Source organism: Balaenoptera musculus, chromosome 1 (assembly GCF_009873245.2).
Source record: "Balaenoptera musculus isolate JJ_BM4_2016_0621 chromosome 1, mBalMus1.pri.v3, whole genome shotgun sequence".
Lineage (NCBI taxonomy): Eukaryota > Metazoa > Chordata > Mammalia > Artiodactyla > Balaenopteridae > Balaenoptera > Balaenoptera musculus.
The window spans coordinates 184,757,974-184,775,949 of NC_045785.1; the positions used below are offsets into that span (position 1 = coordinate 184,757,974).

At 38.9% G+C, this 17,976-nt stretch overlaps 1 protein-coding gene across 10 annotated transcripts in view; it reads right to left on the minus strand.

Moving 5' to 3' along the window:
• The window catches only part of KDM5B (lysine demethylase 5B), a 72,236-nt gene that overhangs the window by 31,596 nt on the left and 22,664 nt on the right, over nucleotides 1–17,976 (minus strand). For 5 of the 10 annotated variants that reach the window (XM_036856283.1, XM_036856264.1, XM_036856249.1 and 2 more), the window contains exons 2-5: nucleotides 16,268–16,345; nucleotides 14,803–14,925; nucleotides 13,982–14,152; nucleotides 1,729–1,863 (exon numbers count right to left, since the gene is read on the minus strand). In XM_036856283.1, coding sequence (XP_036712178.1) covers nucleotides 1,729–1,863; nucleotides 13,982–14,152; nucleotides 14,803–14,925; nucleotides 16,268–16,345 — 507 coding nt within the window. The other 5 variants (XM_036856291.1, XM_036856288.1, XM_036856273.1 and 2 more) reach the window with 3 other exon arrangements.

Here is a 17,976-nt window from a genome sequence, read left to right on the forward strand (position 1 = left end):
CTGGAATCACAAAGTGCCTATAATCTTATAAATTATCTCTATTAATAGGACATTCAAAACTCTCTCCCTTCGAGCAGAGATTCCACCCTTAATATTTTTATTACTTAAGGAATGAGTGAGGAAACTTAGAAGTTAGGAGTATTCTCCACTTCAACAGGTCAAAAATTTAGGGAAAAGTCAAAGGATCAGGGATGACTTATGGGAAGTGTTACTACCCAAACTGGGAACAGTGTGTATTTCCTCCTAGAAGTTCCTCAGTTCTCATCTACTCACAACTTACACTTTGTTCAGTCATAACTTAGCCAAATCCTAAACAGTTACATAAATAACGTAATTTCATCAGCCTAGAAGAGTGTGCTGGCTCTTCCAAAGTATGACAGCATTCAAGGAAAACTCAGCTTCCACAACAAGTTTCTATTAATTCTTGTAGTGAACTGTCACTACCAACTGCTCCCCTAACACCGCTGAGTCACGGCTCCCTCATCAGTGAGAGCGTATGAGCCAGTCTCAGTACCTGGTGTCCACGAAGTGCGCATACTGGTTGATAAGCAAAGCCCCGTCTGCTCTGGGACACAAGTGACGTAGTGGAACTGTGCCTGTGTTCATTCGTGCACAATCAGGATGTCTACTGCTAACACGATTTCTTCCAGGGCCATACCGTCACCTTGATGTGTCATCAAGACAGATCTAGGCATCCACAGCACTGGGCATGTCTTACACATTTAAAGATCAAGATGTGCTCAAACAAGAACTGACTTTAAGACGAATAAACTTGAAGCCTGCTTGTGGGCTTCAAATAACCATATATGTTCCTATTCTGAGGGATTCTCACTTCAAAAAAATGGAGTTGCCAAATTTTCTCATATCTCCAACTTACCTAAGTGAAAAGTAATTCTTATTTATCCATTTCCTCAGAAACCAAAATGGCTGATTTTTTTTCATCCTCACCAATAATTATTAAATAACCCAACTATTGATTTAGAAACCTAACTAATGCCATGAGGCTTCCCAGTTCTAAACTGTTCCTAATATATTAACCACTGACTCTTCATACTCACATGTCCATCAAGGAACCCAAAACCTTCCCACCTCTGTGTGGGAACAAGGTAACTGGGAGAATACTCTTCTCCCTTTCCAGGAGAAACCTCTCAGAGCAGAAAAATCTTAGAGGAACTTGTCTTTCTTAAGTATTTCACTCCTCATCTTCCCTCATGCTTCACTCTCATTTTATCTGTGTGTTATATCACCAGCGCCCCTTGCTGCCTGAATATTTTCCGGCTTAGCATAAATGTTTGCTACGGATTCCATACTCCTCTTCAGGAAGTCTGAGAAAAACAGCTTTCACTACCTTCTTCGTAACCTCTCAAAAACAGTACTTTTCAGCAAAAATCTCCAACTGCACTCCTACTAACCTTAATTCCCAGTAAACCTTGCCCGACATCAAGAGGGTCACGATGAACGCCTATTCACCTACTCTTCCCTAGGCTCTGACCGTTAACCATGCAGCAGCTGACTGTCCAGGCAGCATAAACCTAGAAAGATTTCAATTCCTCGCTCCTCTGACAGTGCAATTCCCCCAAGTGTAAAAGCTAGAGTATACACAGCATCCCTCTGTGAGGCTAGTAAAGTTCAATCTATGAAGAGCACGTGCATGAGAAAAATCCAGGGTCAGACACACGTCAGCACCGGGACTTGAGGCCTGTCTGATCAACCTCACGAGGCTCTCACCTCCGCTCTCATGCGTTTTGCTCGTCGAGCTGGGGGACACGTTTCCAAGGGCTGCACAGACTGCCTCTGGGGAATATCATGGGGTTTGTACTCCTTGTCCTTTGTGTCTGTGGTCAGGTTTGGCTTCTGCAGACACTGGAAATAAAACACAACTGTATTGATGAATTCTCCCCCACCCCTTTTTTAAAAAAATAAATTTATTTATTTTTAATTTTGGCCGCGTTGGGTCTTCGTTGCTGCGCACGGGCTTTCTCTAGTTGCGGCAAGAGGGGGCTACTCTTCATTGCGGTGCGTGGGCTTCTCATTGCGGTGGCTTCTCTTGTTGCGGAGCACAGGCTCTGGGCGCACGGGCTTCAGTAGTTGTGGCACGTGGGCTCAGTAGCTGTGGCTCGCGGGCTCAGTAGCTGTGGCTCGCGGGCTCAGTAGTTGTGGCTCGTGGGCTCTAGAGCGAAGGCTCAGTAGTTGTGGCGCACGGGCTTAGTTGCTCTGCAGCATGTGGGATCTTCCCAGAGCAGGGCTCGAACCCGTGTCCCCTGCATTGGCAGGCAGATCCTTAACCACTGCCCCACCAGGGAAGTCCCTTCCCCCTTTTTTAATCTTAAGAGAATTTCACTGGATTTTTGCAGGGTATATTTTACAATGATTTTATGGAAATACATAACAGGTGTGCAATTTTTTAAATCTAAATAAACACAAAGACAAGTCTGCAGTTACCAACCATATACACACACATATAGTTATAACAGCTTGACTTTTTTTCAGGAGGTGAATGGTGTTGCTTCAATTCATTTAATTGTTGATATCACCTCATCAGGCTACAACAGGCCACAGCAGGCTTGAGGCAGTCCCCATGAGCCAGCGACAATTATCCCTGCTTGCAACTGTAAATTAAGTGAAGGCCCAAACTGCTAGAAAGGCCCCCTGTATGTTCCCCAAATAGCTTTCCATAATCAGAATATCTCATTTTAAAAATGTTTACAGTAATAAAATATGGAATCCAGTAAGTTTTCTAAATTTTACAATCCTGTAGGTTTAAACATAATTAGCAACCTTCTATTATCAAAAAGATATCATTTGAATTGAGAAAACAGACCACGTGACTATTATCCCTTATTAAAGCTTTCCTTTTCTTCAATATATTCCTACAAAGTCTAACTCACAAGGCAAAGGTTAATAGATAGCCCACAGCAATAACTTCGGTTCTGATCACAGAAGAATCTCTTCTTGCTTTGATTTTTCTTTTTAGTTTGATTCTAAGCTCACCGGAAAACAGTGTTTAATGCCAATACAACAAAACACAGTGACAACAAAATATTACCACTGAATCTAATATGAATTTCAAGTAAATACCACTCCTTTATAAGAGGTCCTACAAATGCCACAGGAAGCATTTTTAAAAGCAGGCTCCAAAATGTAACCACTGAAGGTCTACTGTATCATCCATACTTGTAATAAGATACACTGAAATTATAACCTTCTACAACTCTTGGCTCTGCGAGCACCATTACAACCATGCAGTGTCACTAACATGACTGGCTCCTTCCTCCTGACATTTGCAGAAAGAATCCAGAGAATGGGGAGAAGGACAAAAGAAAATACAGAGCAACCATCTAACAGAATCTATTTCTGACATTTAAATAATATGTACTATTACAAAAATACTACAGTAGATTTCTTGATACTCTAAACAAGTAACAAATCTACCACTGGGAGCACAACCTATAATATTAAATATTCTGCTTCTTCTAATTAAACCTACACACTGATCTGATCTAGAAACATCAACTCAACTAGTATGGAATATCACTGTCCATTCCATAACAAGTCCTCAATTGAGCGTTTAGAGTATGTTCAATGAAAACATGCAGATGGGAATAAAACCTGTCCCCCATCTAAATTAACCTCCTTTATGTATTATATAAACTTTCTGTTGAGACCTGAAAGTATGTGTGATTGTGGAGATATGAAGTGAGCTGAATCACAGACATTTTATTAAGTGGATGGTCAGAAATTCAGATGTTATATATGTGGTTCTCATCTCCCACTAGTCTAAATGGTTCTGTAATCCATGGCCTGCTTGGCTGTATAAGGACTTTGAAGAACTAAGATAAAATCAAGCTCAGAAGCTCTTTAGAATATATATGAAGAGATTATTTTGTTTCAAACCAGGATTCAAAACATACACTTGATGTGTTTGTTTTATATTTAATGCTATCGCATGCCAACTCTTAAACCTTTGTTTGAGAAACTGGGATTTAGAGGTGATTTGTATCACCACACCGTAATGACATCATCCTACAGGGGGAGAGCAATCCCTTAAGACATTTAGAAAACACAGGGATACAAGACTGAGGCCTCTGTCCCGTTATCCAGCACATCACCACTCAACTTCTCTCAAGTTTCCCGAAACTTACTTTAGGCTTGAGTTTACCCTTTTGCAACAGTTCCTTCATTGTGCACTCTCCCCCTGCCCCCTTTATTACGGGTTTATTTTTTAAGAGCAGTTTTAGGTTTACAGCCTAGTTGAGAGGAAGGTACCTAGATTTTACCATACACCAGCTGCCCCCACACATGCACAGCCTCTCCCATCATCAACATCCCCCACCAGAGTAGTAGAACATTTGCTACAACTGATGAACCTACATTCACACATCACCCAAAGTCCACAGTTCACACGTCAGGGTTCACTCTTGGTGCTGTACATTCTATGAGCTTGGACAAAGGTAGAGGATCATCCAGAGTACTTTCACTGCCCTAATAATTCTCTGTGCTCTGCCTATTCATCTTACACTCCTGTCCCCAGCCCCTTGCAACCACTGATCTTTTTACTGTCTCCATAGGTTTTTCTTTTCCAGAATACCACTGAGTTGGAATCATACAGTAGATGCAGTCCTTTCATATTGGCTTCTTTAACTTTCATAAAAATATGCACTTGGGACTTCCCTGGTGGTCCAGTGGTAAAGAATCCACCTTACAATGCAGGGAATGCGGGTTCGATCAGTGGTCAGGGAACCAAGATCCCACATGCTGCAGGGCAACTAAGACCATGCGCCGCAACTCCTGAGCTCACACACCTCAACTAGAGCCTGCAGGCCACAAACTACAGAGCCCACGTGCTCTAGAGCCCACATGCCACAACTAGAGAAGAGAAAAAAACCTGCACACCACAACTAGAGGGAAGCCCACGCACCACAACGAAGGATCCCGCATGCCACAACTAAGACCCAACGCAGCCAAAAATAAATAAAACAAATAAATAAATAAATCCTAAAAAAAAAAAATGCACTTAAGGTCCCTTCTTGTCCTCTCACGACTTGACAGCTCACTGTTTTTTAGCCTCCATCGTCTGGCTGTACCACAATTTGTTTATCCATTCGCCTACTAAAGGACATCTTGGTTACCTCCAACTTTTGGCAATTATGAATAACAAACCTGCTACAAATATCCACATGCAGGTTTCTGTGTGGATATAAGTTTGCAACTCCTTTGGGTAAATACCAAGGAATGTGATTGCTGCATTGTATGATAAAAGCATGTTTATTAGTTTTCTAAGAAATTGCCCAACTGTCTTCCAAAGTGGCAGTTCCATTTTGTATCCCCACCAGCAATGGAAAAAAGTTCCTGTGGCTCCACATCTTCGCCAGCATGTGGTGTTGTCATGTTCTGAATGTTGGTCATTCTAATGGTGTGCAGTGGTTTCTCGTTGCTGTTTTCCATTCTTTTTTAAAAATATGTATTTTAATTCTCCTTTCCTCTAAGAATTATTTTCAAAAATCAGAAATGGGCATAAAAATTTATGCACAAAGAATTCAGCAAGAGGAGACATTCACAGACAGATGGACAAAATTAAAAGGCAGAGGACTTTCTACCAGATGAAGGAACTAATAAAACCCCAGAAAAACAATCAAATGAATTGGAGATAGGCAACCTTCCAGAAAAAGAATTCAGAATAACGACAGTGAAGATGATCCAGGACCTTGGAAAAAGAATGCAGGCAAAGATCAAGAAGATGCAAGAAATGTTTAACAAAGACTTAGAAGAATTAAAGAACAAACACCTAGAAGAATTAAAAAACAAACAAACAGAGATGAACAATACAGTAACTGAAATGAAAAATACACTAGAAGGAATCAATAGCAGAATAACTGAGGCAGAAGAACGGATAAATGACCTGGAAGACAGAATGGTGGAATTCACTGTTGTGGAACAGAATAAAGAAAAAAGAATGAAAAGAAATGAAGACAGCCTAAGAGACCTCTGGGACAACATTAAACGCACCAACATTTGCATTATAGGGGTCCCAGAAGGAGAAGAGAGAGAGAAGGGACCCGAGAAAATATATGAAGAGATTAGAGTCAAAAACTTCCCTGACATGGGAAAGGAAATAGCCACCCAAGTCCAGGAAGCGCAGAGAGTCCCAGGCAGGATAAACCCAAGGAGAAACACGCCAAGGCACATAGTAATCAAACTGACAAAAATTAAAGGCAAAGAAAAATTATTGAAAGCAACAAGGAAAAAATGACAAATAACATACAAGGGAACTCCCATAAGGTTAACAGCTGATTTCTCAGCAGAAACTATACAAGCCAGAAGGGAGTGGCATGATATATTTAAAGTGATGAAAGGGAAGAACATACAACCAAGATTACTTTACCTGGCAAGGATCTCATTCAGATTCGACGGAGAAATCAAAAGTTTTACAGACGAGCAAAAGTTAAAGAGAATTCAGCACCACCAAACCAGCTCTACAACAAATGCTAAAGGAACTTCTCTAAGTGGGAAACACAAGAAAAGAAAAGGACCTACAAAAAACAAACCCATAACAATTAAGAAAATGGTAACAGGAACATACATATCAATAATTACCTTAAACGTTAATGGATTAAATGCTCCAACCAAAAGACACAGACTGGCTGAATGGATACAAAAACAAGACCTGTATATATGCTGTCTACAAGAGACCCACTTCAGACCTAGGGACACATACGGACTGAAAGTGAGCAGATGGAAAAAGATATTCCATGCAAATGGAAATCAAAAGAAAGGTGGAAAAAAAAAAAAAAAAAGAAAAGAAAGGTGGAATAGCAATACTCATATCAGATAAAATAGACTTTAAAATAAAGAATGTTACAAGAGACAACGAGGGACACTACATAATGATCAAGGGATCAATCCAAGAAGAAGATATAACAATTATAAATATATATGCACCCAGCATAGGAGCACATCAATGCATAAGACAACTGCCAACAGCTATAAAAGAGGAAATGGAGGGACTTCCCCGGTGGCACAGTGGTTAAGAAACCACCTGCCAATACAGGGTACACGGGTTTGAGCCCTGGTCTGGAAGATCCCACATGCCGCAGAGCAACTAAGCCCATGCACCACAACTACTGAGCCTGCACTCTAGAGCCCGTGAGCCACAACTACTGAGGCCACATGCCACAACTACTGAAGCTCACACGCATAGAGCTTGTGATCTGCAACAAGAGAAGCCACCGCAATGAGAAGCATGCACACCTCAACGAAGAGCAGCCCCTGCCCACCACAACTAGAAAAAGCCTGCGCACAGCAACGAAGACCCAACACAGCCATAAATAAATAAATTTTAAAAAAATAATTTAAAAATTTAAAAAAAAGAGGATATCAACAGTAACACAATAATAGTGGGGGACTTTTAACACCTTACTTACACCAATGGACAGATCATACAGACAGAAAGTTAATAAGGAAACACAAGCTTTAAATGACACAAAAGACCAGATTGATTTAACTGATATTTATAGGACATTCCATCCAAAAACAGCAGATTACACTTTCTTCTCAGGTGCATACGGAACATTCTCCAGGATAGATCACATCTTGGGTCACAAATCAAGCCTCGGTAAATTTAAGAAAATTGAAATCATATCAAGCATGTTTTCTGACCACAATGCTATGAGGTTAGAAATCAATTAGAGGGGGGTTTCCCTGGTGGCACAGTGGTTAAGAATCCACCTGCCAATGCAGGGGACATGGGTTCGAACCCTGGTCCAGGAAGATCCCACATGCTGTGGAGCAACTAATCCCGTGCGCCACAACTACTGAGCCTGCACTCTAGCTCCCGTGAGCCACAACTACTGAGCCTGCGAGCCACAACTACTGAGCCTGCGAGCCACAACTACTGAAGCCCACGCTTAGAGCCTGTGCCCTGCAACAAGAGAAGCCACCACAATGAGAAGCCCGTGCACCACAATGTAGAGTAGTCCCAGCTCTCTGCAACTAGAGAAAGCCCATGCCCAGCAACGAAGACCCAATGCAGCCAGAATTAAATAAATAAAATAAAGGAATTTGTTTTAAAAAATCAATTACAAGGGGAAAAAACGTAAAAAACACAAACACATGGAGGCTAAACAATACGTTACTAAATAACCAAGAGATCACTGAAGAAATCAAAGAGGAAATCAAAAAATACCTAGAGACAAATGACAATGAAAACATGATGATCCAAAACCTATGGGATGCAGCAAAAGCAGTTCTAAGAGGGAAGTTTACAGCAATACAAGCCTACCTCAAGAAACAAGAAAAACCTCAAATAAACAATCCAACCTTACACCTAAAGGAACTAGAGAAAGAAGAACAAACAAAACCCAAAGTTAGCAGAAGGAAAGAAATCATAAAGATCAGAGCGAAAATAAATGAAATAGAAACAAAGAAAACAATAGCAAAGATCAATAAAACTAAAAGCTTGTTCTTTGAGAAGATAAACAAAATTGATAAGCCATTAGCCAGACTCATCAAGAAAAAGAGGGAGGGCTTCCCTGGTGGCGCAGTGGTTGGGAATCCGCCTGCCGATGCGGGGGACACGGGTTCGGGCCCTGGTCTGGGAAGATCCCACGTGCCGCGGAGCGACTGGGCCCGTGAGCCACAATTGCTGAGCCTGCGCGTCTGGAGCCTGTGCTCCGCAGCCAGAGAGGCCGCGATGGTGAGAGGCCCGCGCACCGCGATGAAGAGTGGCCCCCGCTCGCCGCAACTGGAGAAAGCCCTCGCACAGAAACGAAGACCCAACACAGCCAAAAATAAATAAATAAATAATTAATTAATTTAAAAAAAAAAAAAAAAAAAGAAAGAAAAAGAGGGAGAGGACTCAAATCAATAAAATTAGAAATGAAAAAGGAGAAGTTACAACAGACACCACTGAAATACAAAGCATCCTAAGAGACTACTACAAGCAACTCTATGACAATAAAATGGACAACCTGGAAGAAATGGACAAATTCTTAGAAAGGTATAACCTTTCAAGACTGAACCAGGAAGAAACAGAAAATATGAACAGACCAATCAGTAACGAAATTGAAACTGTGATTAAAAATCTTCCAACAAACAAAAGTCCAGGGCCAGATGGCTTCACAGGTGAATTCTATCAAACATTTAGAGAAGAGCCAACACCCATCATTCTCAAACTCTTCCAAAAAACGGCAGAGGAAGGAACACTCCCAAACTCATTCTGTGAGGTCACCATCACCCTGATACCAAAACCAGACAAAGACACTACAAAAGAAGAAAATTACAGACCAATATCACTGATGAATATAGATGCAAAAATCCTCAACAAAATACTAGCAAACAGAATCCAACAACACATTAAAAGGATCATACACCACGATCAAGTGGGATTTATCCCAGGGATGCAAGGATTCTTCAATATACGCAAATCAATCAATGTGATACATCATATTAACAAACTGAAGAAGCAAAACCATATGATCACCTCAATAGATGCAGAAAAAGCTTTTGACAAAATTCAACACCCATTTATGATAAAAACTCTCCAGAAAGTGGGCATAGAGGGAACCTACCTCAACATAATAAAGGCCATATATGACAAACCCACAGCAAACATCATTCTCAATGGTGAAAAACTGACAGCATTTCCTCTAAGATCAGGAACAAGACAAGGATATCCACTCTCACTACTATTATTCAACATAGTTTTGGAAGTCCTAGCCATGGCAATCAGAGAAGAAAAAGAAATAAAAGGAATACAAACTGGAAAAGAAGAAGTAAAACTGTCACTGTTTGCAGATGACATGATACTATACATAGAGAATCCTAAAGATGCCACCAGAAAACTACTAGAGCTAATCAATGAATTTGGTAAAGTTGCAGGATACAAAATTAATGCACAGAAATCTCTTGCATTCCTATACACTAATGATGAAAAATCTGAAAGAGAAATTATGGAAACACTCCCATTTACCATTGCAACAAAAAGAATAAAATACCTAGGAATAAACCTACCTAGGGAGACAAAAGACCTGTATGCAGGAAACTATAAGACACTGATGAAAGAAATTAAAGATGATACCAACAGATGGAGAGATATACTATGTTCCTGGATTGGAAGAATCAATATTGTGAAAATGACTATACTACCCAAAGCAATCTACAGATTCAATGCAATCCCTATCAAGTTACCAATGGCATTTTTTACGGAACTAGAACAAATCATCTTAAAATTTGTATGGAGACACAAAAGACCCTGAATAGCCAAAGCAGTCTTGAGGGAAAAAAACAACGGAGCTGGAGGAATCATACTCCCTGACTTCAGACTATACTACAAAGCTATAGTAATCAAGACAATATGGTACTGGCACAAAAACAGAAACATAGATCAATGGAACAAGATAGAAAGCCCAGAGATAAACCCATGCACCTACAGTCAACTAATCTATGACAAAGGAGGCAAAGATATACAATGGAGAAAAGACAGTCTCTTCAATAAGTGGTGCTGGGAAAACTGGACAGCTGCATGTAAAAGAATGAAATTAGAACACTCCCTAACACCATACACAAAAATAAACTCAAAATGGATTAGATACCTAAATGTAGGACCGGACACTATAAAACTCTTAGAGGAAAACATAGGAGGAACACTCTTTGACATAAATCACAGCAAGATCTTTTGTGATCCACTTCCTAGAGAAATGGAAATAAAACAGATGGGACCTAATGAAACTTCAAAGCTTTTGCACAGCAAAGGAAACTACAAACAAGACAAAATGACAACCCTCAGAATGGGAGAAAATATTTGCAAACGAATCAATGGACAAAGGATTAATCTCCAAAATATATAAACAGCTCATGCAGCTCAATATTAAAAAAACAAACAACTCAATCCAAAAATGGGCAGAAGACCTAAATAGACATTTCTCCAAAGAAGACATACAGATGGCCAAGAAGCACATGAAAAACTGCTCAACATCACTAATTATTAGAGAAATGCAAATCAAAATTACAATGAGGTTATCACCTCACACCAGTTAGAATGGGCATCATCAGAAAATCTACAAACAACAAATGCTGGAGAGGGTGTCGAGAAAAGGGAACCCTCTTGAAGTGTTGTGGGAATGTAAATTGATACAGCCACTATGGAGAACAGTATGGAGGGTCATTAAAAAACTAAAAATAGAATTACCATACGACCCAGCAATCCCACTACTGGGCATATACCCAGAGAAAACCATAATTCAAAAAGACCCCAATGTTCACTGCAGCACTATTTACAATAGCCAGGTCATGGAAGCAACCTAAATGCCCACTGACAGACAAATGGATAAAGAAGATGTGGGACATATGTACAATGGAATATTACTCAGCCATAAAAAGGAATGAAATTGGGTCATTTGTAGAGATGTGGATGGATCCAGAGACTGTCGTACAGAGTGAAGTAAGTCAGAAAGAGAAAAACAAATATCGTATATTAACACATATATGTCGAACCTAGAAAAATGGTACAGATGAACTGGTTTGCAGGGCAGAAATTGAGACACAGATGTACAAAACAAACGTATGGACACCAAGGGGGGAAAGTGGCGGGACGGGGTGATGGTGGCGGGATGAACTGGGAGATTAGGATTGACATATATACACTAATATGTATAAAATAGATAACTAATGAGAACCTGCTGTATAAAAAATAAATAAAATTCAAAAATTCCAGAAAAATAAAAGAATTGAGCAACAGGAGAAATCAAATCAAGTTATGGGTATTAAAATGGAATGACACAGGGTCATTAAAACCTGTATCTTCAGGCTTCCCTGGTGGCACAGTGGTTAAGAATCTGCCTGCCAATGCAGGGGACACGGGTTCGAGCCCTGGTCCGGGAAGATCCCACATGCTGTGGAGCAACTAAGCCCATGCGCCACAACTACTGAGCCTGCGCTCTAGAGCCCGCGAGCCACAACTACTGGGCCTGTGTGCTGTCACTACTGAAGCCTGCATGCCTAGAGCCCGTGCTCCGCAAAAGAGAAGCCACCACAATGAGAAGCCTGAGTACCGTAACGAACAGTAGCCCCAGCTTGCCACAACTAGAGAAAGCCTGAGCACAGCAATGAAGACCCAACGCAGCCAAAAATAAATAAATTAAAAAAAAACCCCCAAAAACCTGTATTTTCAAAAATATACAGTGACATGTTAGGCAGGAAAAATACTGTATACGTAAAGAAAACACTTCCAATTTGTGTATATGTGCATAAAAATAGCCTTGAAAGAAAAAGCAGATAAGAGGATTAGGAGGGATTTATTTTCATCATACTTTCCTTTGTTTTTATACTTTCCACAAGGAACATGTATCAGCAGGCCCCTCAACAGATATTTATCTGTGTTGTAGATGTAATGTTTGTAAAGGGTATCGTTAAATACCTGTTCCTTTCAGACTATGACTGTATAAATGCTTACCCACTTTTCAACTATGAAACTTAGGGCCTCTCTAAGTATATAGACGAGCTGTTTCTAAACCCATAAAGCAGGGAGACGCTCTCTCCCCCCTTATTCATCTAACTTCTGCACCGAGATAAAAAGGTTCAAAGGAGAAAATCTATTGTGGGCAACTGTATGTAGATCTGACTATAAAACAGAGACATAAAGGCTCCATATACAACACTTTAAACAATTTCATCCATGGGTTCACTAAACATTCACACAGTGCACATTTCTTTAAACAACTTTCTGAGTATTAGATTAGTCACATTTTCTAGACTAAAAAGAAAGCCCACCTGGAATCAAGGGAGAGAGAAAAGAAAAACACAATGCTACGAAAACCTATAGGATTTAAGCATTCCAGATGATATGTCTGTATCAAGACAGAGTTTTGATTAGCAGGTTTACCCTCGGAAACTATGTTGTGATCTTTCTCCCTCTCTATAGCACAGTAACAATTCCTAAAATTATAGGGCTCACTGCTCTAGTGTAGAATATCTCAAAGAGTGTAAACAATTATGACATTCTGCTTTCTACCAGGGCCTAAAGTAAGTGGGAAGTTTTTATAATATTGTTTTGCTTTTAATTAGAATAAAAGTTTGTGTCTGAATAATTTGGCAAATACCACCTTTGGGGCTTCCCTGGTGGCGCAGTGGTTGAGAATCTGCCTGCCAATGCAGGGGACACAGGTTCGAGCCCTGGTCTGGGAAGATCCCACATGCCGCGGAGCAACTAGGCCCGTGAGCCACAACTACTGAGCCTGCGCGTTTGGAGCCTGTGCCCCGCAACAAGAGAGGCCGCGATAGTGAGAGGCCCGCGCACCGCGATGAAGAGTGGCCCCCACTCGCCGCAACTAGAGAAAGCCCTCGCACAGAAACGAAGACCCAACACAGCCAAAAATAACTAAATTAATTAATTAATTAAAAAAAAGGAAAAAGAAAGAAAAAAAAACTTGCCAAAATGTCACCCGCAAAAAAAAAAAAATACCACCTTTGTAAGGAAACAAACACGGTTACATAGGAACTATTAGCAGAGGGCTCCATGAGCTGTCCAGCAATACTGAGTCCCCTACTCTCTACCAATGTCAACATTCTATGAAAATCTCCTTGGAGACCTCAGCTGGCAAAAGAGAGCAGGCAGGCAAGTTATTTCACAGGTTGTATTTTCATGTGACAACCAGGAATACACTTTAAACAGTAAGTGAATGCAAAAGCATAAGCCGTAACAAGTAGGTAATAACCAACTGCTGTAAGAAAGGAACATCTATAGTGAAGTTAATACAGATTTCAGTTTTTGATAACAAAAGAATATTTCCTCTGTAACCTTATTCATTCCAAAACAACCTTCTTAGTATGGTTGCTCTCAAAACAGAACTAAAACATTGGAGGAAAAATCCATAAAACAAGTCTTCCAAGCAAGTCTTCCACACATAATCAAGGCCTTTTCATTCCTCCCAAAGACCATGTGCCAATAAGCAGTGAAATAAAACAGGTTAAGGCTAGCCCCACTCACCCTCAAACTGTCTCCAGACAGGAATAAGTTGTAGGGGTTGAGAATTCGCTCATAATGCCCTCTGATATGGGAGCCTACAGCTTTGCCAGGAGCAAACCCCATCTTGGTGGCAATTTTGGTCCATTTTCTATCCTTGCAAACAACTGCAAATCCACCTTCCTCTGCAACTAACTGTTAAATAAATCAGCAAAAGAAATTAGTTCTTGGCTGTGGTCATCTTTTAAAAATACATTTTCCAAGTAAAATATATATATATGCATTATTAATTTTAAACTAGGAATTTAAAACACTGCTTTTAACAGCATATTCCATAAACTTTTTGTACCCCTCCAAAAGCTACTTCTCAGTTCCCCAAAGCAGCCAAGACTTTCCATGAGGAAGAATTAAATTAGCAATGAAATCTCTGATAAAGAAAAGGTTCTAGTAAACTGAGGAGTAGCAAGAACGGCAGCATGTCTGGTGGAAATAATGCAGGCTTTAGACTGAAATGAACTTTAAGATATAGAATTATAACTCAGCCTTTTCAGTTGGTCAACTTGGACACTGAAAGCCTCTGTTGTCTTATCTGCAATAAAACAGACAGGAATATCTAAGAGGACCACTACAAAGTTTAAAAATTACCAAAAAACAGGTGGCAGCAAAATATTTCACAAGATAAGGCTTTCAGACCTGACAAGCAGAGACCAATTAATCAGAAAACTAAATGAAGAATTTTATTTTACATATTTCAAGCAGTAAATTTCTTATTTTAAGGCAAAGAAGATCAAATTCATGCTGTCAGAAGAATTATTCAGTGAGAAAGATGGTCATTAGGCTTTTACCTTATTAAGCTGAAACAAGTCCAAGATCTTCCTCTCCACATGTGGAATTTTCAGAGTACTTCCCTGTAATTCCCAGTACTTTGCAATCTGGTCCAAGAAATTTAATTTTACACGAGTTTGAGCCTAAATGACAAAGAACTGAGTTTTACTTTTACCTAGCTTATTATAAAGCTCCTGTCTATTACCTGTGCATGTGATATTTTCATTCTTAGAATATTTAAGTGCAATACCACTTATGAATTCAATAGGGGAAACTTCCCCAAAATATACAAAATAAAACTGGTTAAATAATTATAGGTTAACTCAACAAAAATTTAATCCAGCCCCTAGCATGTGCCAGGTAAGCAGTAGTTACACACTCAATAAGTCCTCCCGTAACATAAATAGGCGATCTGAGAGGTGCTTTATTTAAGGAGTATCATAAGTAAGCTTCTATATGCCCCTTTCGTCCTTTTACAGTTTGGGTATTTTAAAGTCCTGTTCTGAGTACAAATTTTCTGATTTGCTCAAAAACAAATCTAAAAGCAGATTTACAACAGAACCACTTATCTTTAAAGTCCTGATAACTTAAAGGTAACAGAAAACCAGAAACTTTCTTAAATGTTATTCCCTTGACAGATTATTACTGTCGCCTACAAGTCATTTTTTAAAATTTTGTCATTTTTCTTTCCACTCATTGTGAAATTAAGTCAGACAGTCTTAAGACTTTTATCTTGCACAAGACCAAAATTGAGATCAATATTCAGATATTCCCAACCACGTCAAAGTTAATACCCATCTCCCTATCTTTCAAGCTCGACATGAAAATACATTGAAATACTTGAAAATACATACACTAGATGCTACTACTGCCAATGCCCACAGAACTCCAGTGGACATATGTGCCATTTAAGTTAAGAATGTTTGGTTTAGTATAGAAAAACAAAACATGGTTCAATATGAAAATCAGATTAGCAAAACATTCATATAAACAATGAACCTCTATGCTATCAATACCCAAGCCTTATTCACCCAGCACTTTAGGGCTTAAGTCACCCAAAGACTAAAGAAGAAATAATACCTCTTCTCTAGAGAATCCCCTGTGCTATTCACTCCTCCTAGGGAAAGTAAAGTGTGTTATTAAATCTAACTGAAGACGTGTATTTTGGAAGAATATCAGAGCTGGAGAATCTTTTCCATTAAATGGTTCTGAAAACCTTTCAAAACCTAAACTCTATTGGTTGTCACCTAGATTGAGAAGGATTTAAATGCATTTATTAATTAATAGGCTGGCAATTATTGACAAAAATCAGTGTTTTTAATGAAACTGGGTTAGCTGCAAAGGTTTATCACCATTTGTTTTACCATGATTATCAGTTACTAGCCATGTTTTAGCTTCACTGAAACCACTAGATTTGTGACACAGCCTCTTTCAAAGAAGCCCCCGCTGGAATACAGGCAACCAGTATAGTAGTTAAGACATTACCTCCAATTCATTCAGCCTCTGGATACGTGGGGTAAAATGAAGTTTGTCAACATCACACGCAAATGGTGGCTGCCAATCCTAGTGGAGAAGCAAAGGTTTTCATTAGAAAAATTTATAATTCTGACATTTAAAAAATGGTTTTAAAGTTAAAACCCTGGTTAAGTAAAGCATGTTATCTCTAATGAGTCAAACAGAACACAGGGCAGTAGTTTCTGAACTCTTTTTCCACCAGAACAGCAGAATATGTATGATGACCCTTCTCCAAATGATACATCCTGTACACACCCCGCCTAGCACCCCTCCAACCAGCAACGTCACTGAGCCTCAACTGCCGTTGAAAAATCATCAACTCAGGCAAAAAAGACTTTGACTCCTCTATTCCATAAGTATCTCTCCTCCTACAAAATAGCTATATTAATGTCCAATTATCTACAAACTGTATTTTAATATACGTAACCCAGTTACATTAACTTTTATTATAAAATTGAGGATAAGTTCTTCTGTGGGGGGAAAAGAAAAAAACTGACATCCAAAACCAATTTTAAGAATCACCCTTAACATATCTACTGATACAGGTTCTTGGAAGAACTGCTATCAGGAGAAAATAGACAGGAAGGAGAGTGTGTATGGACTGTTGTCTGTAAGTGGAGAAAACTGGAAACAACTTAAATGTTCACGATAAGAGAACAGTTTAAAGGCATAAAAATTATGCTGTGTAAATAGGTACAGAGTTTCAGTTTGGAATAATGAAAAGGTTCTGGAGACGGACAGTGGTGATGATTTTACAACACTGTGAATGTACTTAATGTTACTGAATTGCATGCACCCTTAAAATCATTACAATGGTATATTTTATATTATTCAGTATTTTAATATTTCTACATAATTTTTTAAGACAAAAAAGTTCATGCTGTTGTATAGCTCTATTTATTGACATTGAAAATTTTCCTTATATATATTTTATGAAAGAAAGAAAAACAGGCTGTGCAACAGAAAAATAAAACACTGGAAAGAGACAGCAAAAAGGTTAACAGCGGTTTGTCTTTGGTAGGATTATAGGTGATTTTTCTTTTGCTTCCTTACCCATTTTAAATACAATCGGAAATATATTAAATACATTAAGTAATACCTATTTAATAAATTATTTTAGAGTAAGAGAACAAGTTAATACAAATGTTGGTACATCTGTAAATAACAATAAAATACTCTGCAGCGGTAATAAAGAATATCTAGATGTTCTAAACATGGAAAGATAGCCAACAGTGGATGAGTAAAAAACTAAAACATGCAAATTTGTGTTAAAATATGTAAATTTTAAAGACTATTGTAATAGAAAGGGAGAAAGACATTATTTTTATTTCAAATTTATACTGCTGGAGTTTATCACTGCTTTTAGTTTAAAAGTAAAACAGGTTTTGTTTTCGTGATACAAACACTTAAGTAAAAATGCCCACCAGCAATGCCTGACTAAATATTATGTTAAAAAGTAAATTTTACAATTTCTTTTTCAAAGGAAAAAAGCAGATTACAAATTGGTACAAAGCTTTTTACTACCACCCCAAAAAAGGATAGGAAGGAAAAAAAAGAAAAGAAAAAAGAAAAAATGGCAATACCGTTTAAGAAGTCAATGACAGATCAGGACTTCAAGTGTCTAATGCTGTCATACAGCCTCTTCAACAAAAACTATGGCTAATGTTTAAACGCCAGTT